Below are 20,760 nucleotides of genomic sequence, written 5' to 3'. Positions count from 1 at the left end.
TTACGGTGTTGGACACGACCCTGCCCTGCCGAATGCTCCGAGGGAGATAGAGTTAATTGTCAAATTGCAAAATGCCAAATTTTCTGGGACTACAATTTTTGGATAGCAGTGTCCGTTGCATACTCGAGGACTGACATTGTTCTGCAAGACTTGGAGAAACGAACTGTATTCGTGATCGAATTCTCGGTTCCGGCCGACTACAACATCATTCCCACGGCACTTGCGAGATGGATGCAGACAGCCATTATCCTTGGACTGCTTCTTGTCCTCAAACCGCTAGAGGGTTTCGCCGGCTTATCGTTGTGATTTATCGTGCCCTGTGAGTACCCATCACACGGAGGTGAGACGGGAACAGAGGTGGGATTTACCACGGTTCTACTGAGAGCCAGTGTAATTTTTAGAGTCTTGGTTTTTTGGGGTAAACAAACGAATTTTTCCACAGGTCATTTTTAACGTGAAATTTCTCGCTCTTTGCAAATCCGCAGTCAAAAAAGGGGTTCTTATTTGAGAAAAGGGCCTTGCCTCAATTTGACCATGAAAATTGACCTCAAGGTCAAAATTGATAGTACAGAAAAATGTACCCCTCGGTCCTAGTCAACCTTTGTCCGAACCATTTCTTCTTAGATAAAGTATTTTAGAATATGTTTGAGCGTTTTTCAGACATTTGACCTTAATTTTTTACCTTTTCAAGGTCACAAAAACCATTTTTCCACATGTCATTTTTTATGTTAAATTTCCCACTCTTTTCAAATCCGCAGCAAAAAAAGGATCTTACCTCCATTTGACTTTGAAAATTGACTTCAAGGTCAAAATTGATGGTACAGTTAAATGCGGTGATAGTTCAGGAGGCATTTCAGAAGAGATGGTACAGGAAATAAAATCGAGTTTAACCATGAATTATAATACAAAAATTATGTATGAATGCAAACATTTTTTATTTCCAAGTGTGATAATATAAAAGCAATTTAACATACATACTATTTTTTTATTTGACGTTTGTAGCATTGTTTTTGGCTTTTGTATTTTTACAGGTTTTTTGTCCGTTTTTTTTTCATCCACTCTTTCTTTTTCTCAATTTTTTATATTGTACTAATTTTTTCTCAATTTTTCTAAATGATGCCATCTCTCCTCGAACGGCGGGGAGAGGCATTGTGAGTAATAAAATGCATATGTGCGTATGAATCATATATAATTACGTCCACTAACCTTGTAGTAGGAGTCAATAATCTGATGTACCTGTTGCTTTTCCAGAAGATGATAACTCATTATGAAAAATCGAATAATTATTCACGCGCACAAGAAATTTTTAGCTCTATCCCGAGCGTTGCGCAGAATAACTCACCTGTAACTTTTTGCAAAGCTGGATTGGTTAGAAAGGCTCCTAATAACCAGGAGTGTCTCATCTCTCCTCCTCGTGTTGAAAGTTGAATGACATTGTAAAATAACTGTTTTCTTGAGAAAAAAACACTGTTGAAAGAAAATGTGTTTTTTCCTTGTATACGATGAGCACTTCTCTTACGACAAATCTATATTTTTTGTATTCACTAATTGTTTTAAACTAGTGAAACCATGGTAAAATTGTTCTTAAGTACAAATTGAAATGCATATTAAAAATGCTACCTGGTTTCGCGAGCTCGCGATATTAGCGTACCCTAGTCTTCAGATCCGAACACTCTACAATTTAAATTCCATTTGCAAGAGTTCAAAATAATGATTTTGCGGAAAAATCCTTTGACTTTGAAACTAGAAGTAGATTTATTATCTGCACATATACTCACCTTTTAGGTAAAGCAGTTCTTCAGCTTTTAAGAATATAAAATAATAAATATTAAGTTTTTTATGATACATCTCAGTCAGTAATATAAAATATAGTAGTAGATTACCATGATGTGAATCTAAAGCATAATTATTTATGGTATATGGAGTTTCGGTGAAATATCGATTTCACTGCATAAGTAATGACAAAATTGTATTATCTTTTTGATTTATAATCAGATATGACATTTTATGAACTATTATATTTTTTCCATTTGCGAGTAGGCAATTCGGTAGAAAAAAATATATGTCCACAATTTTAAGTTGGAGTGACCGAACCGAGCGTTTTATATAAAAATCCTGACATGATATCCTTTTCTGAGAGATTGGAAAATTACAAATGAAACAAAGTATGTATTTGTAAATAGATTAATAATAATAATCATAGCAAAAGAGCATCTGTGGCTCGAAATTTACTCTACAGGTCCGTGGTTGGATCCCTGAGCCAGTATTTCTGGAAACTTTTTTACGTACTTTTACTGAGGTTCTGGTGGCTGAGATCCCACCATACGCTGTAGGTGCCTCCATCATGCACTTTCCTGTAACCCAGTCCGTGGATGGTGGAGTAAAAACCATACTTTGCCCGATATGTCAAATTATGCGTACTGCTCTTATCCGATCACTTTATTGCATTATAAAAATGTGTCCGTGTCTGATAATATATACCGGAACAGCCCCGTGTAAGCTATTTAAAAATCAAACTCTAACAAAAATGCCTTCGATATATTGGGCTGTAACCATCTTAAGCATGAGAGAAAAATGATTTTCCTTATTTTCTATATCATGATAATTAAAATTCGTTATAATCCTATTTTTTAAATAAACTAGAAATATAGTAGATACTGAAGGAAAAGAAGGGGTTTAGTGAATTAAATGGATGTTCTTTTTCTGACAATTTCTTGTTGGCTCGATTAATTAATACAGAAGTAATATCACAGACGCCGAGAGCGATCAGAATTGATCACTCTGCATTGATTTTTCCACAAATTGCTTTTGGCAACGACTTTCCAGAGATTCCGCATTTAATTCGGATAATGTTAGTTTCGATTAAATTATTATTGCTAAATTACGTAGCTAGTAGATCGCCCTTTGTTCGCTTGTTGTCTCGAAGTTATAAAACTCGTACGAATTTCCATAAAAAATATTGTTTATCGTCGTACCAACTCAGAACCATGCCTAAATTGCTCGAAAGTTTTTTTTCCGCGAACAGCGTTGCCAACTTTTCGGAATATTGAACGAAGTTTAATCTTAAGCGATGTAGTTATTTAAATTACGCCTTACAGTATTTACCTTATTATAAAGAAAATTGATTTCAAAGGCCTTACAGTGACTTTAATTAAGTTTGAAATGCAGCTTAATACTGAAAATATTTTTTGCAACATCCACTTCCAAAGTTGCACTTTTTATGCTTCTGAATTGCGCACAAAGGACCTGATTGCAGCAGACTGTGTATGTCTAAAATCGGTTAGTGGTTGTGCACTCTCGCACCGTTTCGGAGAAGATCTTAAGTCAGTTTTACAGTAACAGGCTATTTTGGAGTAGTCTTCGGGGTAAAACTTTCGATGTAGTTGTTGCAAAAAATAGCGTGTGATATACATGCGTAAATATAATCGCTACTCGTGTGTTTGCAGCATTTGCCTTCAGCTTCTCACACTTGTATACATGTCATGTTTCGAGCTTCCGGCTCATGCTGCGAACATCACACTCGATGAAATCACCTGTTTTACGCACTTGCGTCACAAATAGCTATTACTGAAATCTATTAAGTATACGAGGCTAAAAAAGCTCGTGAGTTAGCAACCCTGATCGTGATGGTCGTAATTGGGTAAAAACATTAATAACCGAGGGCGTTGTCATTGCTTTATTCTAGGAGCGATGATTTCGATGATTGGTTAGTTTAAATATAAATTAATAACACGGAGCGGCTTCACTCGCTGCAGCACGACACATGTTTATTACACAAATGTAATTACTTTTTTCACGTACCACACTTTTGAAGCGGTGCAATACAAGCTTATATCCTAGATCGCGGAGGTCGTCACCGAATGAGGTTGTTCGTTGACAAAGTGTAAGTTTTAGAGAGAACATTCTTCTTGACGCTTCCAAGTATGAATCTCTAGCTGATTGGAACCTCAGGTTTTCCGGAAACATTCTGTTACAATTGCTAATTCAGAAAACACGCTTTGAATCTTTGTCTAAGATACCCCATTCGCGCGAATCGCAATAGTTTTACGAGTAAACAATCTGTGAGGGAGCTGCCTAGACCCTAAAACTAAAAAAATCGAACTTATATGTTCTCATGTATTTCAGAACCGATATCTCTACTTCAATGGAAAATTTCGTAGATAAATTACAAATGAATTTATAGGGATTCAACTTGTATTTATCTCGGTTATTTTTTTTAAAAAGTAAGGAGTCGGTTCCAAGTTTTGAAAGATCGTCAAATTCCTAGGCAATACCCTCAACCGTAACTAGAGTTATTATAAGACAAGTTCAGCAGGGATGGAAGTTTCATTTCATAATTAAACTTGCATCGCATTTAAATCTAAAAGAAGCATCTGTCTTCTTTTGGGTCTAATCGAACTGCATCTTTCGATGCTAAATTTACAGCTATCAGGAAATGCCACCAACGCCTTAACTCCCTTCTTTCGGTGATCGTCTGTTAATTCTCGAGTTTAGTTGTACCTACTTCGGGCTCGCACTGGAAAATAAAACAAAGCATATTCGTAATTAAGTCAGCAGTTTAAAAATTAATTTTGTAATAGCATGTATAAAGCATGAATTGTAATAGGCTATGTCTAGGATTCAACTTACTCTCCATTAAGAGAATTCCGGCGAGTAGGCCAATCATAAATAGGAAACTCGTCGTGCAGACGAGTACTGTGAGTTTATTTCTTGCACACCAAGATTTTCGATACACCTTAGGTGGTCTGCCTAATCCATTGACGACCGTGAAATGCGTACTGCTCGCAACTGATGCTGTGTCTACTTGCTTCGGCGCTGTCACCGTTGGCGGGTGCATTGTGGCGAGATTTGCTAGATTGGCTGCCGTCAAAAGAAGGGTACCTGAAGCTGCACTCTGAAAGCGGCGATTGTATTAGTATTTTAAAAAGAGATTTGTACTGGGCAAATCAGATGCCTTCTGCATGTGGGATAACATTATAAAGAAGGCCCCCCTACTCCTTTTTATAAGAGCTTAAACAGCTTTAGTGCCTTGCAGTTTTGAGCTCTCAATATCTCGAACTATCTTTGTATTACTTAGTTGCCGTTCTTATTGAATTATTCTCACAACATTTTCTTTCATTAAAAATAGAAGAATATGAAAGTTAAAACTATTCGAATAAAATTGAATTTGTAGTTTAAATTCAAAGCACAGAATTCTTATACTTTTCCCAACTGAACGTTACACATAAATAATAACTTTAAATATAAAAAAATGTTTGACAATTGATTTTTTGTTCTGATTTTCGTAATGCTAGTAAAATATTTCATACAGTGATGTTTGCGGTACTGTCAGATATTTTGTGTGGATAAAAAAATACTATTTTTCTTCTGTTTTTTCATATGCGCAATGAGATATCCTCAAAGACGATTTCAAATCTTCAATTGCGTAAACTTTTAAGTTGTTAATTTATATTTGATAACTTTAGGGCTATTAAACGTTTATTTTCCTAAAGAATTAAAATGGATGTCAGAGAACTATTTATACGTTGACTGAGCTCTAAAATCAGTTTGAAAGCTGGGATGAAACTTCGTTAAAGGATGGCAGGAGAACTTTTCTGACATACCAACATTCAGGGTAGGGAAGAGTCTCTGAAAAGAGAGTTAGTGGAATTAAAGGTGATGAAACAAAAAAAAAGGTTCGATGACTGCGATCAGTTTTATAACTCGTATTCTTACATGCGTGCTGGCTGTGGAACCTTGTGAGGACGTCGACCCTCTGGATGGTGAGTTTGGATGCAAATGATGATGAGCCCAGCTTCCATTCTCGCTGTCTCTCTCGCTACGTCCAACCAAGGACGGCCTCGGAATGTGCCAAGAAGGAAGGTTCGCTGCCTCTGTCGTTGCGGCCATCGTCGCCTCGATCTGCAACAAGAACGTTAATCGACATGAAGCTTCGATTACGCAAGCGATAATGCCAGAGTGGTTACAGTATCTCGCTCGCATGTCCTCTACTTATAACCTGTAGTTTACCTATCGCCGTGAGGTAGCGGCCTGCAGTAGGTGTCTACAGTACCCGCTGCGAGTCGCCACTGACCCACTAATCATTTACTGACTATCACATTCTAGCCAGCTTCAGAGCTTTACTCGAATACGTGAATCCGCGATGGGACCTCGAAAGAATGTTGCAACTACTCTGCAACTCATGATCTTAGAATTACAGGTTACCGCTTCTCGGATGATTTTCATCTTATTTTAAAGTAAAGGGGCTATGTCGTTAAACATTGTATTTTAAGCTATTGTGGTTAGAATCTCGGTCTGTATTTAAAGCGGTCGTGAACTTTAGGTGACACGAGAATGTTTTCAGGGCTAAACTAGGGTTGTATTTTTTTAAGAACTGAGATTAAGCTGCATAAATAGTAGTTAAGACATTGGGATCGCATTTATGACAAGTGTGCAAGATTACTCAAGAACTCATGAAACGTATAATGTCTCCATGATTGAAGAATTGTCTGATGCCATAAATGGAACTTGCGCTTTCTGGAAATGCCGAACATTTATCTTATGCATCATCGTAAACGAGTCGGAGTCAAGATTGATTAAAAGTCATGAAAGGTTGAAGAAAGATTCCTCCACGATGAAACAAACTTGTATTCCCGCATAAGATTCCGGTTTTCGTTACGTAACGCGCTCTGGAATTTCATTGAAGCCCTCGATATTAACAGAAATGGGAATTTCAAGGAATCACTTGCGATCCCAAATATTGATTTCTGTAAGATGTAACAATAATTATAATGCAAGACTGCGGATTTTAAAGTGAATCATTTTTGGGCACGTCTCCGTTTGCACGTTTAAATCAAAATAACCTTTACTGTATTACTGCAGTTCGCAGAAATAACCCTGGTCCTTCAGTAAGTAATACAGTTTTCTACGTGGGAAATCAGCTGATCTGATTTACTCGTAGCTTCCATATTGCTTCAACATAATAAGTATTAATTCTAGTACTATTTTTCTTTAGTTTGATGCTTCTTCCTACGCTCTAACCTACTAAAAATTTTGTCGCCTATTTTTTTTTATATTTACCAAGGAAATCGATAACTTTAAATGATTTCCACTAAGATACCATAGTTTTACTACTTTGGTTGCTAATTTTTGCACCTACAGAATCGTATTTCACTCAGTAACGTACCTGCGCGTTAGACGGAGTCCAAGGACTCTCGCCCGGACGAGATTGTCCATTCGTTTGCATAGCCGTGTGATTTTTTAAAGCTGGTGTATATTTTTTAACCAGCTTATAGCATCTTATCAAGTGTGAGACTGGAGCGTAACGGTTGTTCGAAAATAGCATGCAAATCGAGACTGGATTGGGAATTTGCTAATCGAAGGTCGTTGACTCTTCTCAGAAGCTTTGTTTTATTGCATGGAACTGGTTTTTATTTTTTGGCGGATCGAGAACAATGATGAAAAACATATTGACGATTTAAATTATTAATTTAAGTTACTAAATCCTTGAAGGATATTATTTTGGCCACTAATTAAATTATTAAACTTCTAATTCTGTTTCAATAATGTAATTTGCTTAAACTTCAATACAGAAATATCATTAGGGTTCCTTTATACATTTTCCGAGTTCATTCTTACGGTAAACGCTTATCTAAAGTCAGGTAAGGTAATTTAACAACATCACATTGAGAAGGAAACGTAAATGCATTACAGCCTACACTGAAGGTTGGTCTTGGAACGAAAGTATGAAAGGTGTCGAAGATTTTTTTCGAATTCAATACACCAGTCAACCTCGCCTTCACCGCACCTGTGTCACTGTAACAAGACAAGCTGAAAACGATTTTGAACCCGTTAAGAGTAAATACACGTTTACCCAGCTCCCCTTCATAATTAAGAGCGATATTCTTTATTCTTTAATAGCATTGCGTCAGAAAGCCTGGAAATTTATACAAAATCTTTATTTTGTCATATTTCACCTTGGAGTTAATCAGTCTTATTCATCGCAGTTATCGACCGCGAATTTCCTGTAGACAGTAACTGGTGTGCATTCAGCTACCAATAATTTTGTAGGTAACATTGTTCATTGACGATTTCAACTATTTTTATTATCTTTGGTTGCTAATTTCCTTTCGCTTTAGCGATCATTATCTGTGAAATTCGCTCTCTCGAGCCTCGACTGAAACTTTTCCATGTTGGTACATACAGCCATACAAAGGAGTTTTAATTGTAACTCCTACCTGTATCGAAGCTCTTCAAATTCAAGTGGCTCTTTCATATATACCTGCAAGCCCTTTTCCATGTAATTTTTTCGTGAATTAAGATTCATTGAAAGATTATGTCTAAGCATAACGACATTTGACGAGTCCTTGGACGTTCGACTCAACGGTGTAACCTGCCGATCGTGAAGTGACGGAACACGAGTGTGTGTTACAGCATAGTAGTTATGAAATATATCTCATATTGCTTGTGCACCCAATAGAAGTATACACTATTAGAAATGTGTGTTTACATCTTCAAACACATTCGAGTGAAATTTTATGCAATCACCGTTATTGAAATTTCAGTTACATTTATATGAAAATTCAAATCTTTTATTGAAAATATCAGTTACAAGAGTACCAAAAAATATGGCTGCATGAGAATCGATTTCTACCTAAATTAACTGAATCTTCAAATGCATTTGATTGTATTTTGATTCCAGTTTGTCTTTGTTTGATATTTTAGTTACTTTTGTACTTGAAAATGGCTGAGAGATATGTTTCACATTTATTAACGAAAAACACGCTGTAAATTACAAGTAATTAATATTATGTATTCCTATTGGAAATGAATTACATGGCCATGGCGGTTTGGGTTCGAACTAATCTCAGGGTGCACAGTCTGAAAATACTATATTTGTATGGCGCGAAAAATTATCTGAAATGTCATTGTATCCATTATAAATAATAATTAAAGCAATTCTAGCACTTAAATAAATTATTTATGATTAAATAAAATACTCGTTTCCAGCGCTAAACCATTAAAAATACTTATAAAAAATTGAAGCAGAAGCATTTTAAAGCATATTAAAAATGTAATAACTGGAGACAGATGTTGCTGTCCAATAGAAAGTGGGATCAGGTACAAAATATATAGTACTTTTAAAATAAGTATTAGAAGGTTAAAACTTTTTAGTTGAAATGTACAAAGTAAAATACCTAATTAAAAAAATGAAGATTCCAAATTCATCGAATGCAATATTAAATTTTCTTATTTAAGCAATTTTTAATTTGAGTTTAAGAGCAATAAAGAGTAGGTCGAAGTGAAAAAATAAAAGAAATTGTTAGAGCTGAGGGAGTAAAAAACTTGTGGGTTGGCATACGACAAAAGTGAAGAAATTTTTAATCAGTCAAGTTTGACGATTTCAAATTCAAAATATTTCCTTTTGGTTCAAAAATCATGACTGACTTTTTCAACTTTACAGCTTTACTAGTACACAATAATAAAAAAGTACGAAATTAAAATTTTTTTTGCTGAATAACAATTTTTTTGAAAATGTGCAAAAAAATGTTTTTTTTTATTGATCCATATGCGCACATTTCAAGAAAAGCTGAATGTGTCGAATCTGAAATTTATTCAGCTTGAACCAAAGGAACATTTTATCATTTTGATGTTCCGGAAAAAAGATTTTTTGGTGATTTAGGATTTTTGGGATCTCCATTTTTTGCGATTATTGAACGTCATAAACACAACGAAAAAGAATCATTTAAAAAAACATGCTTTTGCACATTTAAAAAAATTCTAAACAAGGCATAAATTATTTTTTAATTAAAAAAATACTAATTGTATTTTTTCTCTGACTTTTTTATATCACTGTGAATGGATCTTCAACGCCCTAAGTATATTCATTTTTTAAAATAAATTCTTCAATGGCAGAAATCGTTGAGAAATCATTAAAAATTATAAAAAAATTTAACATTTCTTATGAAAAGATTGTTTGCACTTTTGCACATGTAAAAATAAATGTTTAATCATTCTCCTAGTTTCCCCCTTTTTCGTGACAAAATTACCCTATTTCCTCTTTTTTGGAGCCCCTCTTGCGCTGTGATCCCTGGAATCTCAATTAACAAAGGGCCATTGTAGGCCATTTCGGAAACCGCCCTTATATCAGATTTCCACTGTATCTTGTCAAATTTTTGAGACCAGAGAAAAACTCACCTTCAGATTATCTGGCTTATTGCCGATAAAACTTTATCACAAGATTATATTTCGGATATTTTGCTTAACGCAGCAATCAACACCAGTACCTGCTTCTTAACTTTTCCATTCTCATCTTATCCTATTTTTTTGATACATGGTACTATTCATTTGGAAACCAGTAACATTTCGAGGATGACGATATTGCCAAATCGCTGCCGAGGCGTCCTGCATTGTAATGGGAGAAGATTGAGGGGCGTTACGATGTGGAAAATAATTTCACATGTGATAAATTAAATTGCCAAAGGCTCACATTTTTTTTAAATCCTTGTTCTTGCTAAAACTGCAACCAAATTTAGATGCAGTGAAAAGTACTATTTGATTTCTTCTTCTTTATATTAACTGTTACGAATAAATTACGCTTTATAACAATGATTTTGCTTCTGAAAAAGCGATAGGTCATTTCGATAGGGTTTTCGCCGTAGATTACAATATTCCCAACTCTAGAGATTTATCGCCGCCAAGTTGTTGACCATGATCACTATCCGTCTAGTATTTCTAGTCGGGACGAGTGTGGATCAAATTAAAGCTTGAATTTACTTCAGAATTAAAATTCTTTGGGCAAAAGAAAGGTACCAGATTATCGCATTTATTTGAGGAGTTATTAGTATTTTATCGTGGTTGGGTCAAAACGGACGGTCTGGCTTTTATCTGGGAATGATACATTGATATATTTGCTCTAGTTTTGGCGCCATTCTCGTGTCCGGATCAAACCGTAAATGGGTTTATTTTGAGTTTAAAGATAAAGAGAGATTTGCACCTAGGCACTCGCCAACTTTAAACGCGCTTTTCTCGAAAAGTGGGTTTTTAAAGTTTCTACATCAAGAGTACCCCATTGCCTGGTTTTTCGAACCTAAAGCTCAAGGCCTAAAATGTTGGAAGTTTTGAACCGAAGTTCGGATACTTCGGATGAGCTTCATGTTTAATCATATTTTCTAAAAGAACATTTTTCAACACGCCTGATTGCGCTTGTATTTTCGAGTTTATTATTTACGTATGATTTTTCTCAAAGACATAATTCGCCGAATAAAACCCGATATGTATTATAAAAGTGCATAAATCACACATATGTTCTGCTGCGAAAATCCTTTGTTCGGCCAGTTTTGTTAACCAAGGTCGGCCACATATCATAATTTACGATCTCTAGTAAGGTTGCGTAAAATTCATGTTGTATTGTTAATTCGGTTGATTTAAATCAATAGCTTTCAGTAAAAGTAGTACTGAAACATAACTTTCAAACGTAATTTTTTCGTGGCCAAACAATGAATGATTGAAATATTGCTTATAAAGCCTTAGTTTGGCCGGGTGATCGAACATACGATTTTACTCATAAAGCGTATTCAGTCTATGGCCAGTGCTTGAAATTTCCCACCGGGCACTTTTCAATTCTAATTATTACGTAGTACACGAAGAGACTATCGCTTGTTAAATTTGGCATTATAATATTGATCTTTACAAGAGTTCGATGGCAATCTAGGATATAGACGACAAGCCTTCACAAAATAGTTAGGCCCTCCTTGCACACGAATACGTGTATACTGTATATAATTACCACACACATAGCAGGACTTTAACTGAGGGCTCAGAAACTAAGAAAATCTTTTAGACTTCCGTCATGGCAGTCAAAATGAAGTTCACTGCTAACTGGTTAGTTTAATATTTATAAATTGGTTACTATTTCACGTTTGAAGTTCAAAGAAAATCAAAGTTAATACCAGAATCAGCATTTTGCCCCAAATTATGTGACATTAACCTCTTTATTATATATTTCTCGGGAAATAACTTATGCGTGGCTGACCATAGGTTGGTGGCCGACCTCTCTTTTCACTGTATATATACTAGACAATATGGAAGCCATATAAAAAATAATATTCACAACTTTGCCCCAGACTGGTTTTTAGTTTTTAACATAGAACATAGGTTTTTTGCATTATTTGGCCTATAAACTTATTTTTATCAGCATTTAGGGAATGTTTCTATTGCTCTTTGTATAAAGCTAAGTTATCTATATAGCTAAAGAATTGTATAATATTAAGCAGCTAGACTAGAGAATTTATTTATATTGACAGCTTTGCCCCGACGCGACTGTCAAAGTTGGCCAAATATACCCTTTATCTAGCTTGACTTAACATTCGGATCTGAAAAATAAAAAAAAATTTAATTTTAAACACTTAGAATTTAAAAGTTATGAGCTGATTAAATTTGCAAACCATTTCTTCTTAGTTCCAAGGTTAGTCTGATATCTTTCGGCTTAGAATGCGAAAAAGTATGAGAAAAATATATGTATTCCTCTATTTATTAAAGCGAATATGCATACAGGCATTAGGGTAGAGTGGGGCTACTTTGATCACGAGATTGGGATTAATATTGAATGTACTTTATCAATTAAAATGTATTAAGAAAAAGCTGCATGCAGGGATGAAGGGGAGGGGGTCCAAATTGGTCAAAATTCGCGGCACGTGATTTATATCTATTGATTGTGTGATTTATGTAATAAAAATCTCTATTAATCATATATACTGCAGATGGATGTTTGCTCTTTTATTGTACTACAAATGAATAAAAGCATTTGTTCACTTTCTTTGAAAAAATCCTGTTTGAAAAAATGGTCACAGTAGCCCTACCCTCCCCTATCTATGTCAACGCTCATTGTTCGAAATTACGCAAGGTATAATTCCTGGATGCAAGATGTCACTATAAAAATATGTATATCTCTTTTATTTTATTTTAAATTCCATTACCATTGACTAGTAAAAAGTTGAACATAAACACTTGGCAGAAATTCTGTAAAAAATAGTCAAATAAATTCGATCAAATTCTTGGGATATGAGAGTGCAAAGTCCCAAGGAAACAAAGTACCGCATCATCGTCTTCGAAAGTCATAGTATTTCGCGGATTTGGTGGAAACCTGTCGGTGGCTTCTCCGAGACCTTCTCTAGGTCGTTTGGAAATATTTTTATTGTAAATTTGCATTTCTAATTTAAATAAAGTACCGCGTGTGCCTTCTGTTTCGCAGTTACGTAATCGATTACGTCTGCTTCGATCTTCGTCGTATATGAATGACCCCATGTAGCCATTTGGAATTTCTACATCTTTGAGAGACATATTCGATTCATGAACTTGAGGCGAACGAGAACGGCAGTTGGCGCCATGTTAAAGGTCGCTTCTGTATTTTTAAGATTTAAAGTCTGAAGGTTATTATAGGAAATTTCAGAAGCGTAAACAGGATTTATTTAAATAAGCATAATTTAAATTCTAATAAATCTTCCAACTTCACTGTTCTAATACGATCTGACTTGAATTTGACTTTCACCAACTGAAAGTGATGTAGACGTTAATCTGCATGTTATGAAGGTCTTGTTAATTCATTGTCAAGGGCCTTTTATTAGATTATTGGTTTCTTATTTGAAAGTAGTTACTCGAAATGATATTGTATTCATCACGCTAGCGAAACGGATCATTGTCCCAGAGACCTCGAGAAAGCACTGGAGAGAAATGTTACATAACATTTGGGTCCGGTGTCATTCTTTTCTCGTTCTTTTTCTCTCGACGGTATCCATTGCGAGCTGCTATCGGTAAATACTCGAATGTACTAAACTGTGTACTAATATAATTAGGGGAGAGTGGCTATCAGTGGGTCGGCTTTGGTAATGTTCAAAGTAACAATTGAGTCCAAATTTTACGTGAATAGTGATGTTAAATAATTACAAGAAATAAATCAATATTAGATTTCAATATTTTAAAATTTAATTCTTAGAATTGGAAAAAAAGAACGGGCAGCCGCTGCCAGCGATTGGCTATTTAGTTATCTGGAAAAAATCACATGTTACATTCTTTTTTTTTCGATGTTTATTATAAACATTATTTTATTGACATTTAAAATGTTAAACATTTGAGTTACATGATGGAAGAAGGTTATTTCTAAGGGGGTTTGCAAAATCGAAAACCACTTGCAATCTTACATCATTTTTCATTTCTTTCGGAAGTTTGTGTTAAAATATCTATTTATAAAATTAGAGAATAACAAGTTAGTCATATTAACATGAAGTATTATGGTTCAAAGTCACAAAATTTAAAAATATAACAAATTATTTGTGCATGATTCACTTTTTTTTGTGCGCTCTGTATAGCGATCACCATCATAATAGCCACTCGTTTAAATGTAGTATACCAAATCGGTAATTTTCAAACAATTACAAATAACCTATAATTACTTAGAATAAAAAAATAAGCGCTTTTATCAAATTTCTAGATATTAAACTTCAAATGCAACGATTTAAAAATACATATGAATTCTCTATTATGAAGGTTATCATATACCTAACTACATTATTTAAATGCAAAGGATTTTTTGCAGTTGATTATATAGATTTAACGTTTTTATGAGATAGTAAATTGTTCTAGTTTCTAAAGTCGCCTAGCCAAAGAGAGCGGGTCACCAATTTTTTAAGAGTATATACAAAGCTATTCTTTATTAAATTGTAAGTAAAAATTTCAGATTAGTCCATTTATGTAAACCTGTTATAAATTAATGAACTTAATACTTAGTTTACGTTTCCTGAGCTAAGAAAAACCAGAATGTGATGCTACCAGGAAATATTAATGAGGAGAATTTACATTTTTAAAACCCCGTTTTTGTGTGCAAATACTTAATAGAGTCACGGTCATTTTTTTCAACGTTATTTTAATAACCATTTACTAATGAATTTAGATGGCTCACCAAATAAAAAAATCGATCGTTCACTTTCTGATAAAAATCGTTTTTTCGGTTTCATTAATTTTGTAATAAGAGCAATTGCCGAAAATGTCATTGTATCCGTAAATTCAAAAGTTTAGAGTTTTCTTAGTTCCAAGTTTAATCTGATATCTTTCGGCTGGAAATGCGAAAAAGTGTGAGATTGAAACTGTAAAAACCATTTTCAATCTGAAACTAATTTAAGCTTAATACATTCATAATTGAACTCTTTTATTGAATTTCAAGTCCTATTCAATTAATGCTGTTTTAGATTCTATTTTTAACTAAATAAATTTGAAAATTTTTTATATAGTGGAATTTTGAATCCTTAAATCCTTACTGAGCTAAATTTAAACTTTAAACGTTATTATTCTAATTGTTTTATCTGAAACAAATTATGTTTGTAAGTGAAATGTTGAATTTTTATATTTGAATAACTGTTAAAACAATTATTCATTTAAAAAAATACGACTGAGCTTAAGAGATATTTAGAAGTTTAGAAAAAATTGAAACTTGATTTAAAACTCGAAAAGATTGTAGAAAATCAAAATCTAATATAGATTTTTGAAGTTATTAAAAATTTAAAACTTTTTAAAGATTTTAATAGGTTTTAAGATCCTACCAAAATATTTTTTGCATTCCCGGGAACTTTAAAAATGATTTTTTATTTTGAAAAAATTAATTTTAACTGAATATTTATAAATATTTTATAACAAAGACAAATTTTGAGGAACAAATTACAATTGAACTATTATTAACTCGGAAAAATGCGATGAAGTTTAAGAGATATTTAGAAGTTTTTAAAAGATTAAAACATAATTTAAAACGTTTCAACAAATTTGTAACAAAATGTAGATTTTTTTTAAAGTTTAGAAGAAAACACGCAGGTTTGGGAATAAAATTTTAAAGCTTTTTACGGACTTTTGAAAGGTTTCAAGATCATATGAATGGTAATTCGTAACAACTTTTAACTTCGAATTTAAAAAGTTTTCACTTTAAAAATTGTAATATTTCAATGATTGATGTTTCTAATCAAAATTGCTTAAAATGATATAATTTTGAAAATTTACAAATTTGTTTATTTATTCTGCAATTCAGAGCATCGAAATTTATAGCATTGGTCTATATAATATATTTTTAAATCTTTGAACTGCATAATTTATAAAAGTTTATAATTTGTAGTTTGGCAGTTTAACGGCATTTAATTAAAAATTGTTCATCTATAAAGTGTTGAAAACTTCCATTTTATACGTGTAAAATATTAGGCAGTATGGCTTTTATAACTTCAAATGAAAAAAGTTCAGCTTTAAGAGTTAAAATTTCAATGATCGCGAAAAATTTTGTAACCAGAGGAAGAAAACCGGGAAATGATAAGGAATTTTGTTCCTCTACTACATAACTACCCTGAATTAATAGCCTTATCCCGTGTGGAAATAACCCCATTTGGCCCTATTACAAGTCGGGCACTAATCGGGGGCTAGTTGGGTTATTAATTCTGACAAAGTACCAGTCGGGAACTAATCGGGGACTAGTTGGGCTTTTTGTTGTCAAAATTTCAGTCGGGGCCTGGTCGGTGGTTGATCAAGGGCTAGTTGGGACTTTTTGTTCACTAATTTCTGTGCTGGTAATCTTCAGGCAATGTAGTATTTTTTAGAAAATTGCGACTTTCTAGGAACATTTATAAATACCTTTGAATGGAATTTTAAGAAAATCCATATTGTAAAAGATACATACAGATGTAGGTGAAAAGTCTGCCGAAAGTCATAAGACTGTAAATTTGTACAGATGCTTATTTTTAAATTGATCTGAAAGGTTTGCCATATATAAATAAAGTCTAATCCTTCATGTAGTTGAAATTGGAAAGAGAAAAAGTTTTTGATTAATCAGTGAAGAGCAGTATACTAGTAGTAAACTATTAAGCACGGTACAGTTCAGATTTCGCTACCACCTTCACCAACATGGCGGTTCCTTCAGAGTGAAGCTCTTCCATTGCTGCGTTCCAGCTGAAGTTTTTTTTTAAAATTAATATTCCACAAATTTTGGGGAATTTTAATTGCATAAATTGATACATTTTTAAGCGTAGCATATGTTTCCCATTAAATCTTGGGCAAATTTGAGCACTTTTAAACATTTCAAAAATGTTTATGGAGATTACTGTAAATAATAAGTATTTTGACAGACATTTAGGGGATGTTCTACAAATTTTGGGGAGTTTGGTTAATATTCCACGCGAATGTATTATCATATGACCCCTACTAGTACCTGATCAGGTCCCGACTAGGATAAGTCGTATCACCTGACCAGCCCCCGACTAATTTACCGTGACGCTACTGGTCGGGGGCTAGTCAGATGACCCGACTAGCTCCCGACATTAAGTGGGGTCTAATGGTCGGGAACCAGACTAGTTCCCCATTTGAATTTCTACACGGGATGGTGGTAGGTTTGGAATAAAAGTCCAATAAATGTCTTAAATTGTTTTTGTACACTTAATAGTATGTATTATAGTATATTATGGTTTATGTTTATTATATTATAAAATAGTATTTATTTTAAGACCATTCAATTTATTATTTTATATTAAATGTATGAAATACTATTCAATTTATAATTTCTTATTGACAATCATTTGAGAAATTTATTGAAGTTAATTACAAATCTACAATAAGTAACTGATCGCTGAGATTGAATACAAATTGCAGCTTTTTTCACACGAAAATCCAAAAAATCATTATTAATTTGTTAAAATTTGTGATATATAACATTGGGATTTAGTTTCTTTATTTTATAAATCGTCATATTGATTTGATTAATTTAAAAGTGAGTGTGCATTAGGCTAGTCCAAAAATGCATTGGAAATTTTTTCGCGCAGGATGGCAAGGATGTGCCTTACGGCCCTCGCAAAATGCCATTTAAAATCTTATGAGAGGCTGTAAAAATATAAGTAATAATATAATAAATAATTATTCGCGTAATTTTGGAGAACTTTCCAACAATGATTTCTGTGTATCAAGCATATGGGTCTGTAACCCCCATATACCCTTGGGACTTCAGAAAGTACCCTTAAATAAAAAAATGTAAATTAAGTACAAAAAGATGCACCTTTACTGTATTTCATTCTCCTTTTTTGCCAAAAATTATTATTCCTGGTCTTGTGGAATATTTATCAATATTTTAAAGTAATTTTTAATTATTAAGAAAAATTCCATTTGTTTAAATAATGGTTTTTCCTCAAAAAGTCAGACTTTCTAACAGAATCATAATCTAGGTTGCCTTTTTATATACAAAATGGGGTTCGCTTAATTAATTTAAAATTACTCTAAAATATTCATAGCCAGTGTAGATTTCGTGCAGAATCGGCATTTTGTTATATGCGTACTATTCGGGACACCTTGAGAGTATGTTAGGGGTGCCAATCCTATATGACTGATACATTGAATGCTTCGTTGGAAAGTCCTCTGAAATTCCTCGAACTTTCCTGCAACATTATCCGAAACTCTTCGAAATGATTTGAAAAACAACAAAAAATGATCTTCGAATTTTCAAGTGAACTCAAAATTTCGAGAAGAAGATACTAAAAATACGCAATTTTATTTTTGGGATTTGGAAGTGAATTCGGGGAATCGTTGGCTTCTATAAAAAAAACTGTACATTCATGTTAATCACTTACAAGAAAAATCAGATAATTCCATTTTTCACAAATGTGAAATAAATTTAGCAGTTATTTTCAATTGTAAATAATAAAACATGATACCTTCTTCCTTTTAATGAGAAGTAAAATTGGATTTCAAGTCGAAAAGTTGAATTAAGCAAATAATTAACAAACCTAACCTGCAATTAACACGTTGAGTTTTCACGCACATTGCTATACTAACCTGTGTATTAAATTTAATACATATGTATATTAAATTCACTACACTAATGTATGTTCCACTTCAGTAGCGGTAATGCATATTTGCTTCACACGCATGTATATTAAACCTCGTACAGATTTTTCTAACAGTGCACTACACATAAATGTGTCCAATCCACAAACCAGTGGATTAAATCGGTGCACTGAGAAAAACAATTGACATTTACAGAAGAAGATGTGAATGCAGCTATAATTTTCAATGTAGTAGTTATGTAGTTGTTCACTGTTTTTTCCCTTTTTATCCCTTTGATCTACGTTTCGATCGAAAAGTAACACCTTGATATTTAGCGTGTATGAACTCTATTGTCTGTTGTTTAAATTATTTAATCACGATGAAATAAAGAGTGTGCGATCAAATCATAAGTTGCAGGCATTGAGTATTTGATCAAGTATCAAAATGCGAGAACATTTACCTTGATACGTCCGTCTTTAAACTTTGAAAGCATAGCTGCTTCAACATAATATGATAAGTTTGAGTATCCAAATTCGGCGATTGGTTTGCAAAAAAAAATCCGCCTTAGGCAATCTATTTTGGCGGGCTGACTGCATGCTCAAAAATGGGAGACTTTAGTATTATAATGCACCTAAATTATGTCCAAAATTGATTTTAAGTCTAAATTGTCGTTTGTATATTAGAGTTTTAGTTGGCAATAGATGTTGTTTGTTTTTGAAGATGCTCCCTTTCACCGATTTTTAGAGTTTCGAGCAGACTTGATTAGTAAGTTGAGCATAATTAGAATTGATGATGTGAGTTCTTTTCAAACTACGCATTTGCTAAAATCTGCATTTTTTTCTATATTACAAGGATAAGATAATAGAAAGTATATTCGAAGGTTTAAGTCCTTGATTCAAACAACATTTATCATTAATAATCACTTTTGATCGTCAGAATCATGAATTTCTTGATTGGATATCGCTTTCTATCTGTTTCAATGCTAAAATCGGAAATAAAATAAAACAATCTTGTCGCAGAAAAATAATTATCGCTGATAAACTGCACAATGAGACAAAAATTAAGCACATGCATTATTCATGGCGATTTTGGTAAAATATACTTTTGAGAATAGAATGATTTTATAATTCGCCAATCGCTTAGATTCTTTCATATATGTTAACTCCAGATTTGAAACCGTGCTTCATTCGCCTTGAAAATTTCTCTAAAATTGCAACTAGATTTTCAAACTGTTTGTTTCAGGGTTAAAACGATCAAAATTACGTTCACATGCAAAACATAATTGATACTTTCAAAGCATTTTTGAGCGACTTTTGAATAACGCCTCAAAAAGGGTTCATTTCCATTTTATGAGAAAAAGGAATAATGGGAAAATGCTTTTATTATGGGGTTAGCCAGGTCTTAATTTTAACAGCGTCGGAAAAGGTGCGTTTTACAGTGCCTTATAAGATAGTACTTAAAGATTGTCCTAATGGAAGTTACGTTTACGTTTATGTGCTCTACCAAAGAAGCGCAAATTCCTATAGACTTTCTTACCCTCACGTAATCCTAGGCCGCCAATGATAATGCCAACGATGCGAGTAATTCCCCTAAAGATTTATGAGTCGCTATACGCATTCTGCCGTCCAATTGAGAAAGACAGCTACGGTAGAAGGATCTCTTTCCTTGAATCTCTGCTACTCGTATAGTCGTGTTACAACGAAAGTGAAACTGCCGATTCGAAAGAAGATGCTATCGACAATTAATGTCCTGATTCATTTGAAAATATTTAAAGCAGAGTTTTATCTGTACATATATACGTCAGGAATATTTTGAAACGGTTAAGTATTAATTTAAAAAAGTTATTAAAGTATGTACAGTCTGTCAAGTTAAAGCGTGGGTGGCTTTACTCGCAGTCGGTAAGGTGTATCGACATGATTTTGGTGTCAAAATATTAAGAAGAGCTCC

General features: G+C 33.5%; 2 protein-coding genes across 4 annotated transcripts in view; one reads left to right on the top strand and one right to left on the bottom strand.

The window, feature by feature from the left end:
- The window catches only part of LOC117178778 (nuclear migration protein nudC), a 297,288-nt gene that overhangs the window by 26,024 nt on the left and 250,504 nt on the right, over positions 1–20,760 (top strand). The gene's annotated exons all lie outside the window — the stretch shown is intronic.
- LOC117178852 overlaps positions 2,699–20,760 on the bottom strand; it is a 196,480-nt gene continuing 178,418 nt past the window's right edge. For all 3 annotated transcript variants that reach the window (XM_033370555.1, XM_033370393.1, XM_033370470.1), the window contains 3 exons: positions 5,716–5,901; positions 4,630–4,894; positions 2,699–4,516 (listed from right to left, as the gene is read on the bottom strand). In XM_033370555.1, the coding sequence (XP_033226446.1) occupies positions 4,491–4,516; positions 4,630–4,894; positions 5,716–5,889 (465 nt within the window). In that variant the 5' untranslated portion in view covers positions 5,890–5,901 and the 3' untranslated portion in view covers positions 2,699–4,490. The remainder of the gene's footprint in view (positions 4,517–4,629; positions 4,895–5,715; positions 5,902–20,760) is intronic.

This window comes from Belonocnema kinseyi, chromosome 1, assembly GCF_010883055.1.
Source record: "Belonocnema kinseyi isolate 2016_QV_RU_SX_M_011 chromosome 1, B_treatae_v1, whole genome shotgun sequence".
Lineage (NCBI taxonomy): Eukaryota > Metazoa > Arthropoda > Insecta > Hymenoptera > Cynipidae > Belonocnema > Belonocnema kinseyi.
The sequence above is the reverse complement of the archived record's forward strand: the minus strand, read 5'-3'. Positions and strand labels throughout refer to the sequence as shown.